Source organism: Nilaparvata lugens, chromosome 4 (assembly GCF_014356525.2).
Source record: "Nilaparvata lugens isolate BPH chromosome 4, ASM1435652v1, whole genome shotgun sequence".
NCBI lineage: Eukaryota > Metazoa > Arthropoda > Insecta > Hemiptera > Delphacidae > Nilaparvata > Nilaparvata lugens.
In genome coordinates this window covers 37,039,776-37,060,027 of record NC_052507.1, presented here as the reverse complement: position 1 = coordinate 37,060,027, position 20,252 = coordinate 37,039,776, and the positions used below count along the sequence as shown (strand labels likewise).

General features: G+C 33.9%; 1 protein-coding gene across 2 annotated transcripts; it reads right to left on the bottom strand.

Annotated features, from left to right (window-relative positions):
* LOC111055901 lies at positions 1 to 20,042 on the bottom strand. 2 transcript variants are annotated; one of them, XM_022343209.2, is made up of 3 exons: positions 19,818 to 20,042; positions 2,846 to 3,232; positions 1 to 473 (listed from the first exon to the last, which is right to left on the bottom strand). In XM_022343209.2, the coding sequence occupies exons 1-3, from the start codon at positions 19,978 to 19,980 to the stop codon at positions 358 to 360; spliced, it is 666 nt and encodes a 221-aa protein (XP_022198901.2). In that variant the 5' UTR covers positions 19,981 to 20,042; the 3' UTR covers positions 1 to 357. The 2 variants fall into 2 exon arrangements, with proteins under 2 accessions (XP_022198901.2, XP_039283332.1); XM_039427398.1 differs by lacking the exons at positions 1 to 473; positions 2,846 to 3,232 and adding an exon at positions 11,791 to 12,199 and having other exon boundaries at positions 19,818 to 19,995.
* Between the last annotated feature and the right edge of the window lie 210 nt (positions 20,043 to 20,252).

Here is a 20,252-nt window from a genome sequence, read left to right as displayed (position 1 = left end):
TTGAGTGAAAATTATGAAGATTTATTCCCATGGAAAGAAAGAAAAATATGAGTGATCCAGTGATCGAATATGCATACAAAAGTCCATCAATTGTGTATGGTACAAGATATTAAGAATTTCTCTCGATTACTCAAATCTCTGAAACTATTCTATTCGGCTACATTGTATTTTTATGTTTTATATGACGATCTTATACATTCTAAAATATCTCACTAATGAAGAATCTTGAATCTATTTGGATTTTCTAACATGCATTAAAATTCTTTGTATCTCCTCGATTGATAATAATATCAATATTTTCTTTTTAAGAACATTTATCCCGTGTTGATTGGCCAGCTTTTCATTGAGGATTACTTTCTAAAGGTAGACAACTTTATCACAACAGCATGATGTTATAAGATGATGTTCACGACAGGAGTTGGCATGTAGGAAGCTGCAATCCGCATATTGGCACTGATAAGGCAGGGCAGTTTCTGTAATTAAATAAAAAAATGAAAAACATATACTGTATATCACAGCAATTAAGCACTAATTAAGCATTTTTATAACGAACATTTTATTTTATATCTTTATAACAACTTTTAAACTAATTGTTTGTTTGAGTGCTGCAATAAAGGTTATATTATTTGATGAATATCAAGGTAATAATTATTTCATTGATAAATGAATGAATGAAATTTATTATTGCAGATAGTTAGTAGTTGAATATCTAACTGGAAACTATAGGATAATTTTGATTTAATAGCTGAGTGTTTTTTGTTACTATGCCTATTTAGTGCTGTTGTTGTTTAGGTAGGCTACGGTACTACCTTATGAAGTTGGAATGAGCAACACTGATTTTTAGGAATATTCATTCCTGATCGAGTATTATCTTACGAATATTCCATGAGGAGTGGGGACCTAACTCTATGTGCATTTCATATTGATACTGTATTACTGTCCATGAAAAAGTAAATGAAGAGTAAACATTTATGATATAGTGGATGGTCGATTGGCTATCTTATTCACATCACACACAAATAATGATGAATAAGTCAATGTTTTTACTTCCAAATATAGCTACAGACTGACTATTTAAACTTTTTCAACTTGAGTATAATAAACGCTGGCAGGCAGGAAATTGACAGAGAATGTTCATATTTAGTACAGAAGCTCAACTGAGTTGTAAAAAAATAATGTTGTAGTAGGAAAGCTTCAAATTATTGTCAAAGATACACCCAAAATCAGAGGTTTTAAGTACCTATTTTCGAAATTTCTCAGCTTTTTATTAGAAAAAAATAAACAGAAAATTTTGAAAATTCACCACTGTCAAGGGACCACGGCACATGATAACTGGCATGGTATTCAATACACTAGGTAGGTAATGATTTGGCCTAAAGTAGATTCTGTTATCTACTTCAGATCCAGTTAATGTACAATATACCCTCTCAAGATCTTGTAGGGTGTACTAATACAGTTATCCATTAATATTCAATGAAAACATTAAAAATATCAATGAAAAAATGTTGATAGAAATATCTGACAAATTTATTTATGAGGGTTGGAGCTGGAACTTGAGGGGCTTCAGCTCCCCCTCCCCTCCTGGCTACGGGCCTGCTGTAAAACTCATGATGTATTAAGTGAATTCGAGATCAGTGAACTCATCAACACCTAACTTTATGTATATTTAATACTGTAACTTCAATGCAAGGTTGTGTATCCATCACTTACGGTATTTAGTCTACCCAAAATATTATGAATTTATTCTCAAAATTTAAGATTATAATTTTTCAATAATTTTCCTAGAATGGACTTGTAATTATAATTTTTCAATAATTTTCCTAGAATGGACTTGTAATTATAATTTTTCAATAATTTTCCTAGAATGGACTTGTAATTATAATTTTTCAATAATTTTCCTAGAATGGACTTGTACTTTCAGAATTAGTCAGTAGATAATTTACACTTATGTTTTTTATCAATAATAATTAATGAGATTACATTAAATACAACATTTTAATTCGATTGAGTCCTTGCAATAAATAAATTGAGTCCTCATAAATTTCTAATAAATTGAGGTGTTTAGATATACATTGTTACTAGTAAATTATTTCATCTCAAATTCTAAACTTTACTTTCATATATCAAATAATATTGATCAATGATCAATATTATAATTTTCATTCATTTCATAATGGACTATCGATTTCAATATTGAACACCGTACTCTTCCAAGTTATTGTCTCATGTAGGATTGAGCAGAGTAAATATCATCTACACCATGATCAAAGTTTAGTGTACCTATTTTATGTTTTTTTTTATTCTCTACGTATTTTTGTAAATTAAGGACATGCAGAGAAAATGTTATCAGTACAGTACATTACCAAGTCTACCGTAATGTATTCCAGTTGTGTATTTTTCCATACCTTGATAGAGTATAGAGAACTTTTTAGTGACGAGGGCTACTCTTACTTACCTACAAATTAAAAATTCAAGTACCCTTTTTTAAAGCTCTCATTCATAACATGTTTCAACATACAATATTTATTCAATTTTCAAGTGAGTGAATAAAATAGATAATAAATACTGTACTATCACTAATTTCTTGTTTATGATTATGTGTTCGTATATATTCATATGATTTATTTTCTTGAACTGCAAATTTTAATAATAATTGCAATTCTATAGAATTTGGGTTGTTTGTGTTCATTTAGATTATATTCATCTCTGTATAATTTTGCTGCTGCATAAATGCGAAATTCTTCCTTAACACCTCTTGATAAAGTAATCATTTCATAACCTATTTATGATATTACATGAAATAGAATAATCAACACTAAACAAATAACTAGTAATTAGCATTTACCGTATGGACTGAGACAACAGCAGGCATCATGAAGCAGTTTATCGCTGCAGTAGCTGTAGACGGACGAGTCGCACAACGGACAACGGTCAACGCGTTTTTTGGGCAACGCGTTGTTGAGAAAACGGTTGGCGTCGTTGATTGTCAACGGCTTCACCTGATGTCGTTTGTTGATGACTTTTGACGGCGCTCCCGGCCGCTTGCTGGGTTTGGCCGGCTTGGATTTGACCACTTTGGTTGGCACTATGGTCTGGGCCGCCTCCGTGTCGTTCACGTTGTTGCTTGAGTTGGTGATCTTCTCGCCAGTTTTGATGCCTTTCGATGGTGATAAACCTTTCCTACGATTCGGTACTTTTCTTAGCAGTTCTTCTTCAGTTTCTATATCTAAATCTGGAAAATGTTTTCGATTATTAATTTTATGAATATGAATGAAAAAAAAATGAATGTATACAGATCTAAATCTGTATCTGGAAAAATATGTTCGACTATTATGATAAATTATTTTTATGAGTATATGACAAAAAATGAATGTTCAACGTGAGGACAAATTTATGTACTACTTGTACTTTTGTGAGGTTCGCGTTATAATGGCAGTGGAGAAAGATAAGAGAACAGCGTTGCCGATTCTCTGCCATGCCACTGCCTTCTACATATGATATTTGATACCGGCAAATCTGATGTAATATCAACTGTTTTTTATATCAATTGTGAATTCGTGCATAGAAGTCAATTTTCTTAAATAAAAGCTCAGGAATAAAATAAATGAATTAAATAAAAGCTGCCGATAAAAGCCATACAGTATCAATGAATAAATTGATATCAATGACTGTTAATTCTTGTTAAAAATAATCAATTATATTTTATCAGTCATAAAAAATATTTTTTAATGATCAAATAATGCATTTTTATAATTGAGATTGAATATTTTGTTACACAATTAATTATATTCCTACATTGTCAAAAAACGATCTGGCAACGTTGTAGGGCAAGAAAAATATAGTGCTATCTGCTTTGTCAAATGATAGACAAGAATAGTATATCAATAATAATGCATCACCAATGTTAATCAAATACTGCCATTATAACGTGGACTTCACTATCGATGAGGAATGCTGCATTGATAATAAATTATAATAGGCCTATGTATAGTACACTTCACATGAAGACCAGGAATAGGTATACTTCTATTAGTACCTTCAGTCCAAAGTCCTAGATTGGTGCATGAGTAATTAAGAAAACATGATTGTCTCGCCTTATATACCTAAAACCTGATTATTGTTATTATTGATATTCTGATTGGCATTAATGAAAAATATTTTATCAGATATCATAGTCAAAGACAGTAAAATATGAAATGACTAGCAGAAACCCGTGCTCCGCAAGGATCTATTTTGAAACTTGACAAACTGAAAACTTGACGTAATGAAATTTTGAAGAATTGAAAATAGGCCTATAACCATCCTTGGTTAATTAAGAATCTACATGCAAAATTGAAAGTAGCTTTGACGTGATGATGAGTCAAGCATAATTTTCCTATCCCGTACGTGTATAAGCCAGCTTTTTACTTTATTATAGATATAATTAACGACTGCAAGAGATAGGACTGTGGAATAGAATAGTAGTGAAACTATGATAGCGCCAGAAGTGTCTCAAACACAATAATTGGTTAATACATGAAATTTTTGATAGTGATTTGAAAAAAAATGTTAAAACAACAGAACTGAAAGTTGTCAACCTTATCATTCTACCTCCATTTAGAGAGACTTTTGTTTGAGCCGAATGTAAATCTATATACATAAAAATGAATGTCTGTTTGTGCGTGGTCGTATGTTTGTTTGTTCCCTATAGACTTGAAAACTACTTGACATAACGACATGAAACTTTGGGAATATAATGTGTGAATATTGGGTATGGTTTCTGAAGATAAATTTTATTAGGGGGGGGGGATAATAATTATTTATTAATCCATTTTACAGACCTATGTTTTCAAAATAAATTGTCGACAGAGCGGCTACCGAAGAACGGAAAGATGATCATGATTCAAGATCATATTGTGATCATATGATTGAGCATCTGAAGTTACCAGCTGTTTAATAAACACGTCACCCTGTGATAAATTGTTTACTGGTATTAAAACGGCAATTTGGAGTTGAAGTTATTATAGTTGATTGGTACCAGCTGTAGATAATCGTTCCTTAGAAGACCTATACAAATAATTATCACTCCCCTATCATTGAAAAACTGGAAAATGTTGGAAAAAATATTCACCTCATGAAAGAGAGTTGTTCATATTCATATAATTTCTGTTTTTCTTACCTTTAAGATTACTAAGAATTTTGCAGGACTTTTATCTAGGATTTTTGTCTCTCGACTGTTTTTATTAGTCAGGTTAAGATTTTTATTCATTTTTGTTCTAAACATGCTTTTTACATTCTCATTATTCATTATCATCTATTGTTTATTATTAGTTTCAGCATCAATATACTCTTTGTGTATTTCAACATTAACATTGATATCCCAACTTATTTTTGTATTTTACTCAATCTTTTGCGCTCACAGAGGTAACATCGTTTTGAAACATTGTATCAGTATTCTTAAACGTACTAGCAAAAAGTCTAGGTACAATAAACTACTTGAGTGCATTACTAATTCTTTTTATTTTCATTACAACTACATTAATTTTAAGCATTCCAATAGTTACATTCAAATATCAGCATTACATACGGATAATAAGAAACTTATTATCTATTATTCTTTAATTATTAGTCATCATTATTGCACTACTTTTGTGCGTTTTACTTGTGCTCAGACGCACAGTAAACCAGAGGTATTTTTTCGGATCTACACATTCAAGGTTTGTAAATCCGCTCATAGCAAATAATGAAAAGCTGTCAGTGCTAGATCAGATATAGATCTCATCTATACACTTTCACAGTCCACTACTTTGCAGATCGGCCTTACAACCCGGTCTACTGACAGTCAACATTATTTCTTGGTTACTCCGGGCCGAATTTTTCTTGGTCCTCGTACGGGCACGGATCGTCTGGCATCCTGTGGTGATTCGTAACTATTTTATTGGATTGCTAATTTTCAAGTTTCTCTTTGGGTACCTTAATTCTTTTTAAGTCCTCTGTAGTTAGTTGAATATACCCAATACAGGTAGAGCAGTCATCGTCCATGTTTATCAACTGCATTCTAGCATACATTAGTCTTACATCATTCTGATAATACTCGTATATATTTCAGTTATCGAAGGGTGAACCAGCACTGTGGCCAGAAAGGTACACTACGTTGTATCGGCGCAGTGAACCAGCCAACCTGTAAACTGTTCGTGGACCCAGACCTGAGCGAGAGCCGATTCCAAGCACAGAAGCATTCAGAACACTGCTGCACCTCGCATCTTGCCAAGTCTAAAGGCAACTCATCTGGGGACCGAATCAGTCGCTGGCTATTCAATTTGTAAGACCGAACCATTTATCAACTCTGTAAATTCATTTTACCGACATACCTTTTGTAATATCTTTTCTCTGTGAGCGTCATAAATTTTTTAGGATTACTAATCAATTCTTGCTATTTCAAGAGACTTATCTATTCATCAATTTACTTAATATTTTTAAATGCATTGAATTCATGCAAATATTAATACTTACCACGCATTTGGTGCTATCTTGACAAGCAATTTTCATTGTGCAATTATCATTAATTTTTACGCAATTAGTCAACAAACCATTGACGACATTCATTTATTCAAACAATCAACCGATTAGTTTCATTGACAATTTCTATAATCAACCATTGTGTACTTATTGCGCTAGTTATTGTGTTACATCGTTTTATTACGTCCATTCAACATTATATTCATATATCTATTCTTATATTACTCAAATATTAATTAATTTTTTCAAGTCTATATATTTTGTACAATTCAGTATGGAGAATCCAAACGACTCGCTCGTCACCTTGAAGGTGAAGTTTCTCAAGGTGAGGTCAGACAATGTCCGTCTCCCACCATTCCTAACAATCTTGACACTATCAATCAGCAATTGATTCGATTAATTCAAGATGGTGTTATCAAAGAAATTCAAAATCGTAATGACTATTTTTTTGCTGAAGATCTCAAACAAGAGATGTTAATGCTTAAGAAAAATTTTCATAGTACTACTGAAAATTTTTCCAACAAAGGTTTGCCTGTTGACATTGAATTGTGTCACCAAATTCGCCAGAATTTTGGTACTGTCAATTCTGTACTCTCCAATGCCATATATGAATATGAATTGAAAACTAAAAGAGTAAGTGAAGTCAGCTCCCCATCTCACTCAAATCACGTTGATTCTCCTCACATGGTGAGCGCTCGTCTACCGGACATTCCATTGCCAAAATTTGACGGTAGTCTCAGCGCTTGGCTCAATTTCAAATCGACCTTTACAAGTCTTGTTATCAATAACCGTAACCTTGATAATACATTGAAATTTCATTACCTGCGTCAAGTCCTTTCTGGAGAAGCACTTAATAGAATTTCTAATTCTCCTTCTGGAGATTTTGAGTTAGCCTGGGAACTCTTGACTCACGTTACGATAATTCATTATTGATTGCCGAAACTCATATTTCAGCCATACTCAACCCTCCTAAACTTGACTGTAGATCATCCCAATCGTGGAGATTATTTATTGACAATCAAAAGACAAATATCTCTGCTCTTGAAGCCCTTGCGCTCAATATCAGTGTGAAAGATCTCATTTTTATTTTTCTCACTGTGTCACGATTTGACAATGCTACGATTAGAGATTGGGAGAGATTTTGTTCTACCAAATCTCAACTTACCATTGATTGCCTTTGGGACTTTTTAGAGTCGCAACATAAAATCGCACAAGCAATGTCGAGCTCATTCAACAACACATCAGTGCAACGCAATACGCCGGCTAATAACCAGCCTAGCACCAGTCGACAACCATCACAGCCCAAAGCCAATATCATGAATTTCAACACTTCAAATTCACCAAATGTTTTCAACAGAGCATCAACTTCTGAGTGTTATTTTTGTCGCAATGGCTCTCACAACATTTTCAATTGTAGTCAACTTCTCAAAATTCCAACTTCAGAGCGAACCTCTGCTGTGTTGAAAAAATCCTTGTGTGTCAACTGTATTCGGCCATGGGATCGAGCTCACCAATGTCAAGGTTCCTGCAAGACGTGCAATTTACGACATCACACGCTACTTCATGGGTCAAGTCCTGTCCCTAAGAGGTCCAACTATGTCACAACATCGAACCATGCGCGCAATCCAGTGAAAAATCTGTCGCAGAGCATGCCGTACTGTGAGTATAACATACCTCATCAGTCACAACAACAATTAAGGTATGATAATCAATACAACCAGCCATCGCAAATGTCATCAGTGCATCCAACATCAATGAACTCCAATCAGCAGTGCCAATGACACACATGGTTTCACCTGCGCCGCAAATATCAACTAGCCTTGTCCAGCAGTTGCCGACTTCTAGTGTTGTTGTCAATTCAATTCCCTCTAGACCTCAGTCATCAAATTCTGAGGGAAGTCGTCAATTTGATTCATCTCAATCCAGTTTGCAGCCTGCCACAATGTGGTTGAATCTCACAATCAGACAGTCAGCTATGCCCACAGCGCACCACAAATCAAATCCATTGATAGCAGACGCACTTGCATCATGCCTACAGCCCAGCTGATTGTCTTTGACAAGAGTGGTCAAGCTGTAATTTGCCGCGCACTCCTCGACAGTGGCTCTGACAGCTGTTTTATTTCACGTCAATTAGCTACTCAACTTCAATTACCCACTATTTGTACTGGCAGCACAGTTCACACTGTGTCTGGCAGTAATGCTACCTTATTGAATTTGTCATCTTTGAGTATTCACTCACCTGACCGAACTTGGTCAACTCACATTGATTGCATTGTCACAGAGAGAAAATGTTCCTAGTGTTCCACCATCTGGACTTAATTTTTCAGATTTCAATATTCCCCCAATGTTGTTTTAGCCGATCCTACCTTCTTCAGAATTTCAGGAGTGGATATACTCTTAAACGTTGATGTCTACGCCATGCTTCATTTACCTGGTCAAATTCGCCTGTCCGAAAGCTGTATTCTTCAGAATACCAAGTTAGGTTGGATAGTCTGGGGCTCCATTCCTGCTTATAAATCATCTGTCACCCATCAACACATTTCCAATTTCGTTTCTAGCATTGAACATGTGTCCAACGCAGACATCTCTAAGCAATTGGAAAAATTTTGGCGAATTGAAGAAATTGATACTGAATCCAGCACGCCAGCAGAACACGCACAAATTGAGCAGCACTACATTGAGAATGTTCAACGTCAAGATGATGGCAGATTTTCTAGCCTTGCCGAAAAAGGATTCATTTCATTCGTTAGGTCAATCCTTCAGACAAGCATTGACTCGCTTTCACTCGCTGGAGAAACGTCTTGATACTCATCCTGAACTCAAGAAACAATATACAATTCATGGATGAATATATTGATTTAGGTCACATGTCTCTTGCACCACCTTCATCTCCATATGATCCATATTATCACATTCCTCATCATCCAGTTTTCAAGCCAGATTCCACGACTACCAAACTTCGAGTTGTGTTTGATGCTTCAGCGAAGTCCACTTCAGGATTATCACTCAATGATGTTCTTCACATTGGTCCAACAGTGCAGCCTGAGTTGTTTGACACAGTGCTCAGATTTCGTATGCATCGTATCGCATTCATTGCTGATATAGCGAAAATGTACCGCCAGATTCTTGTTCATCCAAATGACAGAAATTTTCAACGCATCTTTTGGAGATCTGATCAGAATCAACCTATTCAAGAGTATCACTTGAATACTGTCACTTACGGCACATCCTCAGCTCCATACCTTGCTACACGCACACTCAATCACTTAGCAGATGTTGAATGTTCACTGCAATCAGCAGTTCATCAAGCCATTAAGGAAGATTTTTACGTGGATGATCTTATCAGTGGTTCATCTTCACTTCATCAGCCATAGAGTTGGCTCATCAATTGCTTACTACACTTAATAAAGGAAATTTTGAACTCAGGAAGTGGTTGTCTAATTCGTCAGAATTACTTTCAACGATCCCAGCTCATCTCATCGAGACAGCTACATCACGACCATTATCTGATTCAAACGACAGTGTTGTAAGGCACTTGGTCTCATTTGGAATTCTACGGCTGATCAACTCACTATTTCATCCAACATTTCAAAAGTTGTTCATCAAACATCTTTCACTAAACGTCAATTATTGTCATGCATTTCTAGCATATTTGATCCGCTTGGACTCATCTCACCCATTGTCATTCGTCCCAAATTGTTATTTCAAAAGCTTTGGCTCCATAAACTTGATTGGACCAAAAGCTACCATCTGAGCTTCTCACAGAATGGTTATCCATACTTCATGATTTACCAAACATTGCGAATGTTTCGATTCCACGTTGTGTTTTGCCACCCTCTTCAGAGGTCGATTTGGAACTGCATGCATTTTCTGATGCCAGCGCAACAGCATTTGGTGCTTGTCTTTATGTTCGCAGCTCATCATCGGACGGGGTTCAAGTTAGATTGCTTACGTCAAAGTCCAAGGTAGCGTCCATAAAACCATTGCTCACAATTCCTCGTTGGAACTCCAAGCAGCATATTTGTCATCGAAATTAGTTGTGAAAACAATTCGTGCTTCCAAGCTCAAATTTTCCAGGGTAATCTTGTGGACTGATTCCAAGGTTGTGTGCAATTGGCTCAAGGCCTTGCCAAACAGAGCAGATATCTTTGTTTCGGTTCGCGTCTCTACGATTCAGAATCTTACAGCAGATTTTACATGGAAACATGTCACTACGAAACATAATCCTGCTGACCTAATTTCGACAGGCTGGGGGTCTATGAAATCCCTTGTTTATGTGAGCTGTCCAAGGATTTGATATTTAAAGATCAATATCAGAATAAATTGCTAACATGACGCCTGCAATGCAGGCTGGAGTCATGACAAACGCCAGAAATCGGTTTACTTAGTGTGTGGAGAATGGGGGACGTCACCTACCTGATTTCATATCCAAAAATAATTAAAACAAAACTTTATATGTGTCTACATTAAAAAAAATAAAAACTTTTCCATCTATACAAAGAGTTATTAGTTAAGAGTATTCTATTAGTATTCACTTGAAAAAAGGAAGTTTTGCTGCTGCACTCTGTATTTGGTTGAATAGGCCTACGGTACTGTATTCATAGTTTTCTTAGTGACTTCATAGTTACAGAAATACACTACTAGTTACTGTTACAGAAATAATAGTCAGTAGTCAATTGAATAATACAGTAGAGAGTGTAGATAATAAATAGTCATCAATAGAATAGTTGCAGTGATTCAAATGTTTTTCATGTAATTTTCTGTTCTCATCCGACTGATTACAGTAAATAATTTACCAGCTTATTATACATGAATATGATTTCGAATCAGGAATGCAGAAATATTTCTTATTGTAGTGAAGTTATGTTGGAATAGAATCCATACTAAGCGAGAAGACTTGAAATTGTTAAAAACAATTATTTATTAAAAAAGATTTTTCCAGTAAACTTTTGAGTTTACTTATGTTGATAATGGTATAGCAACAGAAACAGGGTTTCTCTTGTTTTACAATAAATCAGTGCAAATTCAAGTCGGTTTATTGAAAACAATTTTCACAGAAAGGGTAGTAAACCTTCTTGGTGTAATATATCGTCATGCTGATTCAGTTTGTATTCTTGTTTTTATGAATTACATCATACCCCAGGTAGGCTCATTGTCTCAAGGATCTTGCATCAGTACAATAATATGTGAGATATATAAGTGTAACTAATGCCTTAAGTACCTCTTAATAAAGTAATCATTTCATAACCTATTTATGATATTACATGAAATAGAATAATCAACACTAAACAAATAACTAGTAATTAGCATTTACCGTATGGACTGAGACAACAGCAGGCATCATGAAGCAGTTTATCGCTGCAGTAGCTGTAGACGGACGAGTCGCACAACGGACAACGGTCAACGCGTTTTTTGGGCAACGCGTTGTTGAGAAAACGGTTGGCGTCGTTGATTGTCAACGGCTTCACCTGATGTCGTTTGTTGATGACTTTTGACGGCGCTCCCGGCCGCTTGCTGGGTTTGGCCGGCTTGGATTTGACCACTTTGGTTGGCACTATGGTCTGGGCCGCCTCCGTGTCGTTCACGTTGTTGCTTGAGTTGGTGATCTTCTCGCCAGTTTTGATGCATTTCGATGGTGATGAACCTTTCCTACGATTCGGTACTTTTCTTAGCAGTTCTTCTTCAGTTTCTATATCTAAATCTGGAAAATGTTTCCGATTATTAATTTTATGAATATGAATGGAAAAAAATGAATGTATACGGATCTAAATCTGTATCTGGAAAAATATGTTCGACTATTATGATAAATTATTTTTATGAGTATATGACAAAAAATGAATGTTCAACGTGAGGACAAATTTATGTACTACTTGTACTTTTGTGAGGTTCGCGTTATAATGGCAGTGGAGAAAGATAGGAGAACAGCGTTGCCGATTCTCTGCCAAGCCACTGCCTTCTACATATGATATTTGATACCGGCAAATCTGATGTAATATCAACTGTTTTTTATATCAATTGTGAATTCGTGTATAGAAATCAATTTTCTTAAATAAAAGCTCAGGAATAAAATAAATGAATTAAATAAAAGCTGCCGATAAAAGCCATACAGTATCAATGAATAAATCGATATAACGACTGTTAATTCTTGTTAAAAATGATCAATTATATTTTATTAGTCATAAAAAATATTTTTTAATTATCAAATAATGCATTTTTATAATCGAGATTAAATATTTTGTTACACAATTAATTATATTCCTACATTGACAAAAAACGATCTGGCAACGTTGTAGGGCAAGAAAAATATAGTGCTATCTGCTTTGTCAAATGATAGACAAGAATAGTATATCAATAATAATGCATCACCAATGTTAATCAAATACTGCCATTATAACGTGGACTTCACTATCGATGAGGAATGCTGCATTGATAATAAATTATAATAGGCCTATGTATAGTACACTTCACATGAAGACCAGGAATAGGTATACTTCTATTAGTACCTTCAGTCCAAAGTCCTAGATTGGTGCATGAGTACCTAATTAAGAAAACATGATTGTCTCGCCTTATATACCTAAAACCTGATTATTGTTATTATTGATATTCTGATTGGCATTAATGAAAAATATTTCATCAGATATCATAGTCAAAGACAGTAAAATATGAAATGACTAGCAGAAACCCGTGCTCCGCATGGATCTATTTTGAAACTTGACAAACTGAAAACTTGACGTAATGAAATTTTGAAGAATTGAAAATAGGCCTATAACCATCCTTGGTTAATTAAGAATCTACATGCAAAATTGAAAGTAGCTTTGACGTGATGATGCGTCAAGCATAATTTTCCTATCCCGTACGTGTATAAGCAAGCTTTTTACTTTATTATAGATATAATTAACGACTGCAAGAGATAGGACTGTGGAATAGAATAGTAGTGAAACTATGATAGCGCCAGAAGTGTCTCAAACACAATAATTGGTTTATACATGAAATTTTTGATAGTGATTTGAAAAAAAATGTTAAAACAACAGAACTGAAAGTTGTCAACCTTATCATTCTACCTCCATTTAGAGAGACTTTTGTTTGAGCCGAATGTAAATCTATATACATAAAAATGAATGTCTGTTTGTGTGTGGTCGTATGTTTGTTTGTTCCCTATAGACTTGAAAACTACTTGACATAACGACATGAAACTTTGGGAATATAATGTGTGAATATTGGGTATGGTTTCTGAAGATAAATTTTATTAGGGGGGGGGGATAATAATTATTTATTAATCCATTTTACAGACCTATGTTTTCAAAATAAATTGTCGACAGAGCGGCTACCGAAGAACGGAAAGATGATCATGATTCAAGATCATATTGTGATCATATGATTGAGCATCTGAAGTTACCAGCTGTTTAATAAACACGTCACCCTGTGATAAATTGTTTACTGGTATTAAAACGGCAATTTGGAGTTGAAGTTATTATAGTTGATTGGTACCAGCTGTAGATAATCGTTCCTTAGAAGACCTATACAAATAATTATCACTCCCCTATCATTGAAAAACTGGAAAATGTTGGAAAAAAATATTCACCTCATGAAAGAGAGTTGTTCATATTGCATCCAATAATTACGAAAGAATGGAAGAATAATTTAAAAATTTTTGAATTTAGCTTAGCTTATATTCATCCTAAGATGGAAGATGGAAAGAATATGGAATTCTGTGTGATTCATCGTACATCGCATATTTCCTGGACCATCTATTGACAATCAACAACTATGAAAACATTGAATTCATTTCTGAAACACTGATTTAACCAATCTATTTTTTTCAATTCAACACTTTACTGATAGATATTACTACCAATTGATTGAGTAGAATATGTTTTCGGAATAATGAATGCTGCATGTCTAAGCATTTAGGGATAGGAAGTACGTATTGAGATGTAAATAAAAATATTGATTGACAAATGAATTTCATGATTCACCAAACAAAGGCAAGTGTGACATATGAGATACATTGACCTTTTGGCGGTATGAAGTTCGCCGGGTAGGCTAGTTGTAAATTAAGCTTTATTATTTATAGTCAACGCTTAAAAAAGACAGGCTCAATCACCAGGAATACTATAAATTCTATGAGGGTCCAGTAAGCCATTAGTTTTGAGTATTTCAATCACTTTCACCATGGACACTGAATACATTATGGACAATCAATGAATCAATACGTTTTAGTAATTCAATTCTACTCAAAAATACATATGAAATTTATTATCTACAGAATTAAAAAATTTTGATTGCAGTGACCCTGACTACTACAACATGAATAACCATTTGGATCAAATATAAGAAATTACTCACATCTCTCATCAACTCGTACTTTTTATTCATAAAATATTAACAAAAAAATATATAAGTTATATTGAATGGACTCACGGCTAAGGTTTGCGCCTTTTTCTGGCCGTGCTACAAATAAATGTAGGTATATGTGCGACATTTTTTTTGAAATCTTGTTGTCTATTAAGAAAGTTTTCAATATGATTTTTGATGGCGATAGAATTTGAATTTGAAAAAAAAATTATCAACAAACTCCTAACCAAAGAAAATCTCTGTGCTCTGTTCTAATCCGAATGTATGAGACTCCATACAGCTGAAAGAAGGCGCAAACCGAACTGGCCAAGAATACAACAATGAAACACACACGTGGCAAGCTCGCGTACTCGATTTACGAATTAATTCGATCAGCTGATTGATAAGATCATTTTAAGCTTTCCAATGATTACAACATATGTTAGAATATCATGTGTCAATTATCTCAGTTTCATATGGCGTTTACCTTACTATGTTCATAACCTTACTCAATAGGATCCTTTTCCATCCTTAGAAATCCTTAGAGGCAAAATTTCTCAAGATCTGTTCTTAGTGCGTGTCTAGCATGTTTGAAGAATATTTGTGCAAAGTTTTAAGTCTGTAGGCCAATCAGTTTTAGCTGTAGTGTCATTTTACATAAAAATTTTCGAAAAAAGCCCTCTCCTGAACACCCCTGTGCTCCTGATTGGAATTTTTCTGGATAGATCGAATTATTTTCCGTAGCTGAACAAAGAAGTTCCTCATGACTTTGCTGTGGAATGAGCGGTTAAAAAGTACAACATTTTTGGGGGGCCCCAGCTCCCTCAGGGGGGCAAATTTCTGAAAATCCTCTCTTAGTGGATGTTTTGAGGCTACCATAAACAATCGTGCAAAATTTCAAGTTTTTAGGGACAGCAGTTTGGGCTGTGGTGTGATTTCAGTTTGTCGGGGCTCAACCTTTTATAGATATAGAGATTAACAATAACACTACTATTAGGTAGTTTATCAGTCGATACTCATAAAAATAATCCAAATTCACGAGATTTTCTAGGCTGAATAGTTTCGTTGTTTATCGGCACTACCTCAAAGCATAGAATAAAACATTCTCAATAGTTTAAATATAAGTCTAATAAGTTTTCTCTCCTCAAAGGTGGTACTGTATAGACTCATTCACTTCACAATACATTTAATTGGTGAAACAAACCACAAAATGACAAAACTATTATGAAAAATATAATTATCAAAATAGTTCCAAGTTCATAATAATAGTGACAATTATCATAAAAACAACAATATACTTTCAGAAAGAAATTGCGAAAATGTGATGTTTCATTAAGTTTAAGAATTAAGAATAGGCTATACTGAAAAGCAATAAATTGTTTCTTCAGATTTCCTAGTCCTTTTCTTGACGCCCATTTCGCAAATCAAGGATTTATACCTTACTGTACACCTTCAAAATGATAAACTTGAGTTTTAAACCTATATAATTATATATAGAGTTCACATAAAAAATCAGGTTTCCAGTTGTTACTTCCAACTATTTCGTAACTGAAGAATAATTTGGATGGAAAGACATACTAATTACTGTTTGAATCATGAACTTGTCCTCGTTTTTATAGTTCACTGCGTTCTATGAATAAACTAGTTTTATAGATTCAACTATTCGATTGAGTGAAGAGGACTGGTTTGAACATGAAAATTGCATGCTTCTCATCTCAAACTACTTCAGCATGCAATGATGCAAACAACTAAGTGAAACTTTTCACTTAAAATGACCTTGTGATAATTATATGAATAAAAAACTATTTTAACGCACATTTTATAGGGTGATGATGGAAAATATCTCTGGAATAATAGTTATGAATCGAACTGGTTCTATTTATCATATTTTTAACGAGATAAGATATGTGTGGAGTAGCTATACAATAATTTGTATGAGACTTGTCATTAAAAACAATTATCACCATTTGGATAGAGTATGAGAGGGTATTATGTGAAAATCTCAGTCATAACACAATAAGACATTAATACAATGCATTTTGAGTAACTTATTTATGTTGAAGGGTAGGAAAATACAAAATTCAAGTGGGTCTAAGGAAAAAACAATAAATAAACTTATTTTTATCTGGTCAAAACTGACAATCTTATTTCTGATTCTTTTACATGGATAAAAAATCGATTTATTGAAAAAAAAGATAAAATATACAAAAGTCTGATCTTAGTTATTTGATAGTTTATCTTGAAGCGATGTTAAAAAATATAAGTTAAATTTATAAGATCAGAAAATTTGGATGAACCAATAATACTTACTGTAATAAACTAGTGAGTATTGAAATATTTGAGCATAATGTGTTATTTATTATTGATAGAGTCGGTACGGTACGTTTTTAAATTACATTGTACTTGTAGATTCCCAATAATTCAATCCTACATCAACTTTAAAATTATTAATGAACTCTCATAACTGCACCTCTATCATACTCGTAGTTGAAATACGAATAAACAGGACAGAATTTTTCACTTCTCAATTGGAGCTCGAATATTATCGGTTTATGCAATGTTGAACACATCTCATACCAATGTATAAGGCTAGGCGCACACCGGTTAGTCAAGACAAGACAAGACACGCTTAGTCACAATACTTCACATAGCTGCTTGTGTTGCATCTCACACTGATTAGTCATTCCAATTAGACATGTCTTCATAAACAAATGTTTGATGTATTGTGACTAAACGTGACTAGTCTTGTCTTGATTAACCGGTGTTCGACCAGCCTAAGTTACTAGGGGTATTCACAATGCTGGAGTTAGCTGGCTAAGTCGAGCTATTCGCTAACTCCAGCTATTTGCTAAGTCTGTGTTAACTCAATGCTATAGTGGTACGTTAGAAAAAATCTGGTGTGGCACACTCACACAACTTTCCTTGCCGTTAAGAAAATTGATCACCTGACGCTAGTGTACTCGCGCATCTCAAGTCTACTATTCAAAGATATGAGACAGCTGGTGATAGGTCAATAACGCTGGAAACACTATATCTGCTATCTCTTCGTAGTGAATGATTTAATAGAACCAACAGTTGCCAACAGTTTGCAATTTCATAATCACATTTTCTCGGATTTCAAGCTTATTTTCAATTTTAGGTGGAAATGTTACTGGACATTAATTGCAGAGATTTTCATGCTCAATCTTTTCCACTTGAAATTTTTTGTTTAAATTGTATATGAAGGCTGATAATTGAGAATCTAAAATCAAACTTTGCATAGATGGGGCAAAGCTCCTGAAATTTTTACAGATATAGGACATGTTGCAGAGTATAGAGCTTATCAATGACTATTCCAGGTTTAAATTTGATCAAAATCGTTGGAGCCATTTTCGAGAAAATCGAAAATCGCTACTGCAGTTAGCTAATAGCAGATGGTTTTTTAGATGGGGCGTTCACAATCCAGAGTTATCAAAATAGCACTTTAGCTGGCTAAAACAACATTGTGAATACCCCTACTGAGTCTAAAATATTTGGTATGATTATTTTGTGTGATCGAGTAGACAACCCCAAAAATTATACCCACTATAGGATGTCTAGCTTGTAAATTAATAGAAAAATTGATTAGTATTATTATGTCATATTTAAAAAATATTATTGATTGTTCTCACTTAGCTTAAGTATTGCATTATATACAGTAATTAAGGTATTGTTTATTGACTTTATATAATGCAATACTTAAGTTGAGTGAAGTTAATAAATAATACCTCAATTTTATATAATGCAATACTTGAGTTAATGAAAACAATCAATAAGTTCCAAATATTACATAATAATACTAATCCATTTTTATAATCTCGAACTTCACTTATAAGAATTTCCAATAATATGTTTAAATCGCCTAAATAAAGTTGAGAAGGTGGAGTCAAACTTATTGATAATTCATTCCTCTCTCTTCTACTGGGGATGCTATCCAAATGAGCTCTGGCATTGCGCGTGAGTAATGAGAGGGATGATGTTGAAATATAAATAGTTTTACAGCTGTAGGTGAGCTGCTAATTACTGGAAATTATTAAATAAAGAACTTGATATCAACACAAATAATATTCAACAAATTTTCAATTATTTTTGAAATGATAATAATATTCTATAAAGGTACGGTATAATTATATTCTATACACTTAACACATACACTAAAATTGAATAGGTGGAGCAGGGTATTATTTTAAAAGGCTGTGCATACTCACTGTACCTTGTATTTTTATTTTTAAAACTTTATTATATGTGATTAAGAATATAGGCAGTTTAACGACCAATGCACAGGTACATTCACACTTCACAAGGAACAGGAACAACTTTATAGTTCAGCCTCACAGGCTAACTCTTTTTGAGAAAAAACTAGCTACATAGGGACAAAATTTCTAAACAAGTTGCCTGGTAATATAGATTTTAAGAGCATGACTTTCAAAAAAGATCTTCATAAGTTCCTTGTTGAAAAAAGTTTTTATAATGTGAATGAATTTTTATGTGACAATTATGTGTAATATCATATAGGCTATATATATATATATATATATATATATAATATATATATATATATATATATATATATTTATTATGTTAAATATTTTTTTTGTCAAATATTGAAAAGATTTTCTTTGTACATGACAATGTTCAATTGTATAGTTGTGATTCATAATGACTGTACTGTATTGAACAAATAAAAATTATTATTATATTATAGGTATAAATCCCTGAAAGTTTTGAAACATTTAAAAGTACCTTTTTCTTGATTATAAGGTGAAATTTTAAAACCCAATCTTCAAATTTGTAGGTAAAAATACAACAGCAAACAGAGAGACCCAAAAAGCACGCCCGATAATTGTGAAAGCGAGACAGTGGCCAGAAAACACTTTTGGAAGCCAGAATCCACAACAACCCTAGAATTTTTCGATAAATTCGAAAAAGATCTTAGACTACCATTATATTGAAGTAACCTAACCTACCTTGTGAGTTGCAGGTGTCAATAAGACAACAAACTGAGACAAACACAATGAGGGCTATCAGAAGTAAGTGATTTGTGGCAGGGGCCGGAAAACACTTGGAAGCCGGGAGACGCATAGCGGCTGACTGCTGCCTGCTACAACCTGGCTGGATGACGTTCTTCATCTCTCCTCCATCCTCAACCACCTCTCCTCTATCTCTTCCTCATCATCCTCCTCCACCTTCTCTACCTACACATTCACTTCATTCACCACCTATTTCACTTCTACTACTTTTTCTTTCACTTGTCTTGTTTGACTCCTTCCTCATCCTACAGCGAGGTCATGAAAATTCCAATAATTTTTAGAAGTATTGTCAAAATATGCACTCCATTATCAAACTATCTTCTTCCTCTTTGAATTCTCCTATTACTCCCTCACCTATTCCACTTTTATTAA

Excerpts from the sequence above, each read along its gene's own strand:
- LOC111055901 (XM_022343209.2), bottom strand. The coding sequence starts at position 19,980 with ATGAAGAACGTCATCCAGCCAGGTTGTAGCAGGCAGCAGTCAGCCGCT. Across the intron at positions 3,233-19,817 it reads TGACACCTGCAACTCACAAG|ATTTAGATATAGAAACTGAA; the intron begins GTAGGTTAGGTT and ends AACATTTTCCAG. Across the intron at positions 474-2,845 it reads CTGTTGTCTCAGTCCATACG|AAACTGCCCTGCCTTATCAG; the intron begins GTAAATGCTAAT and ends ATTTAATTACAG.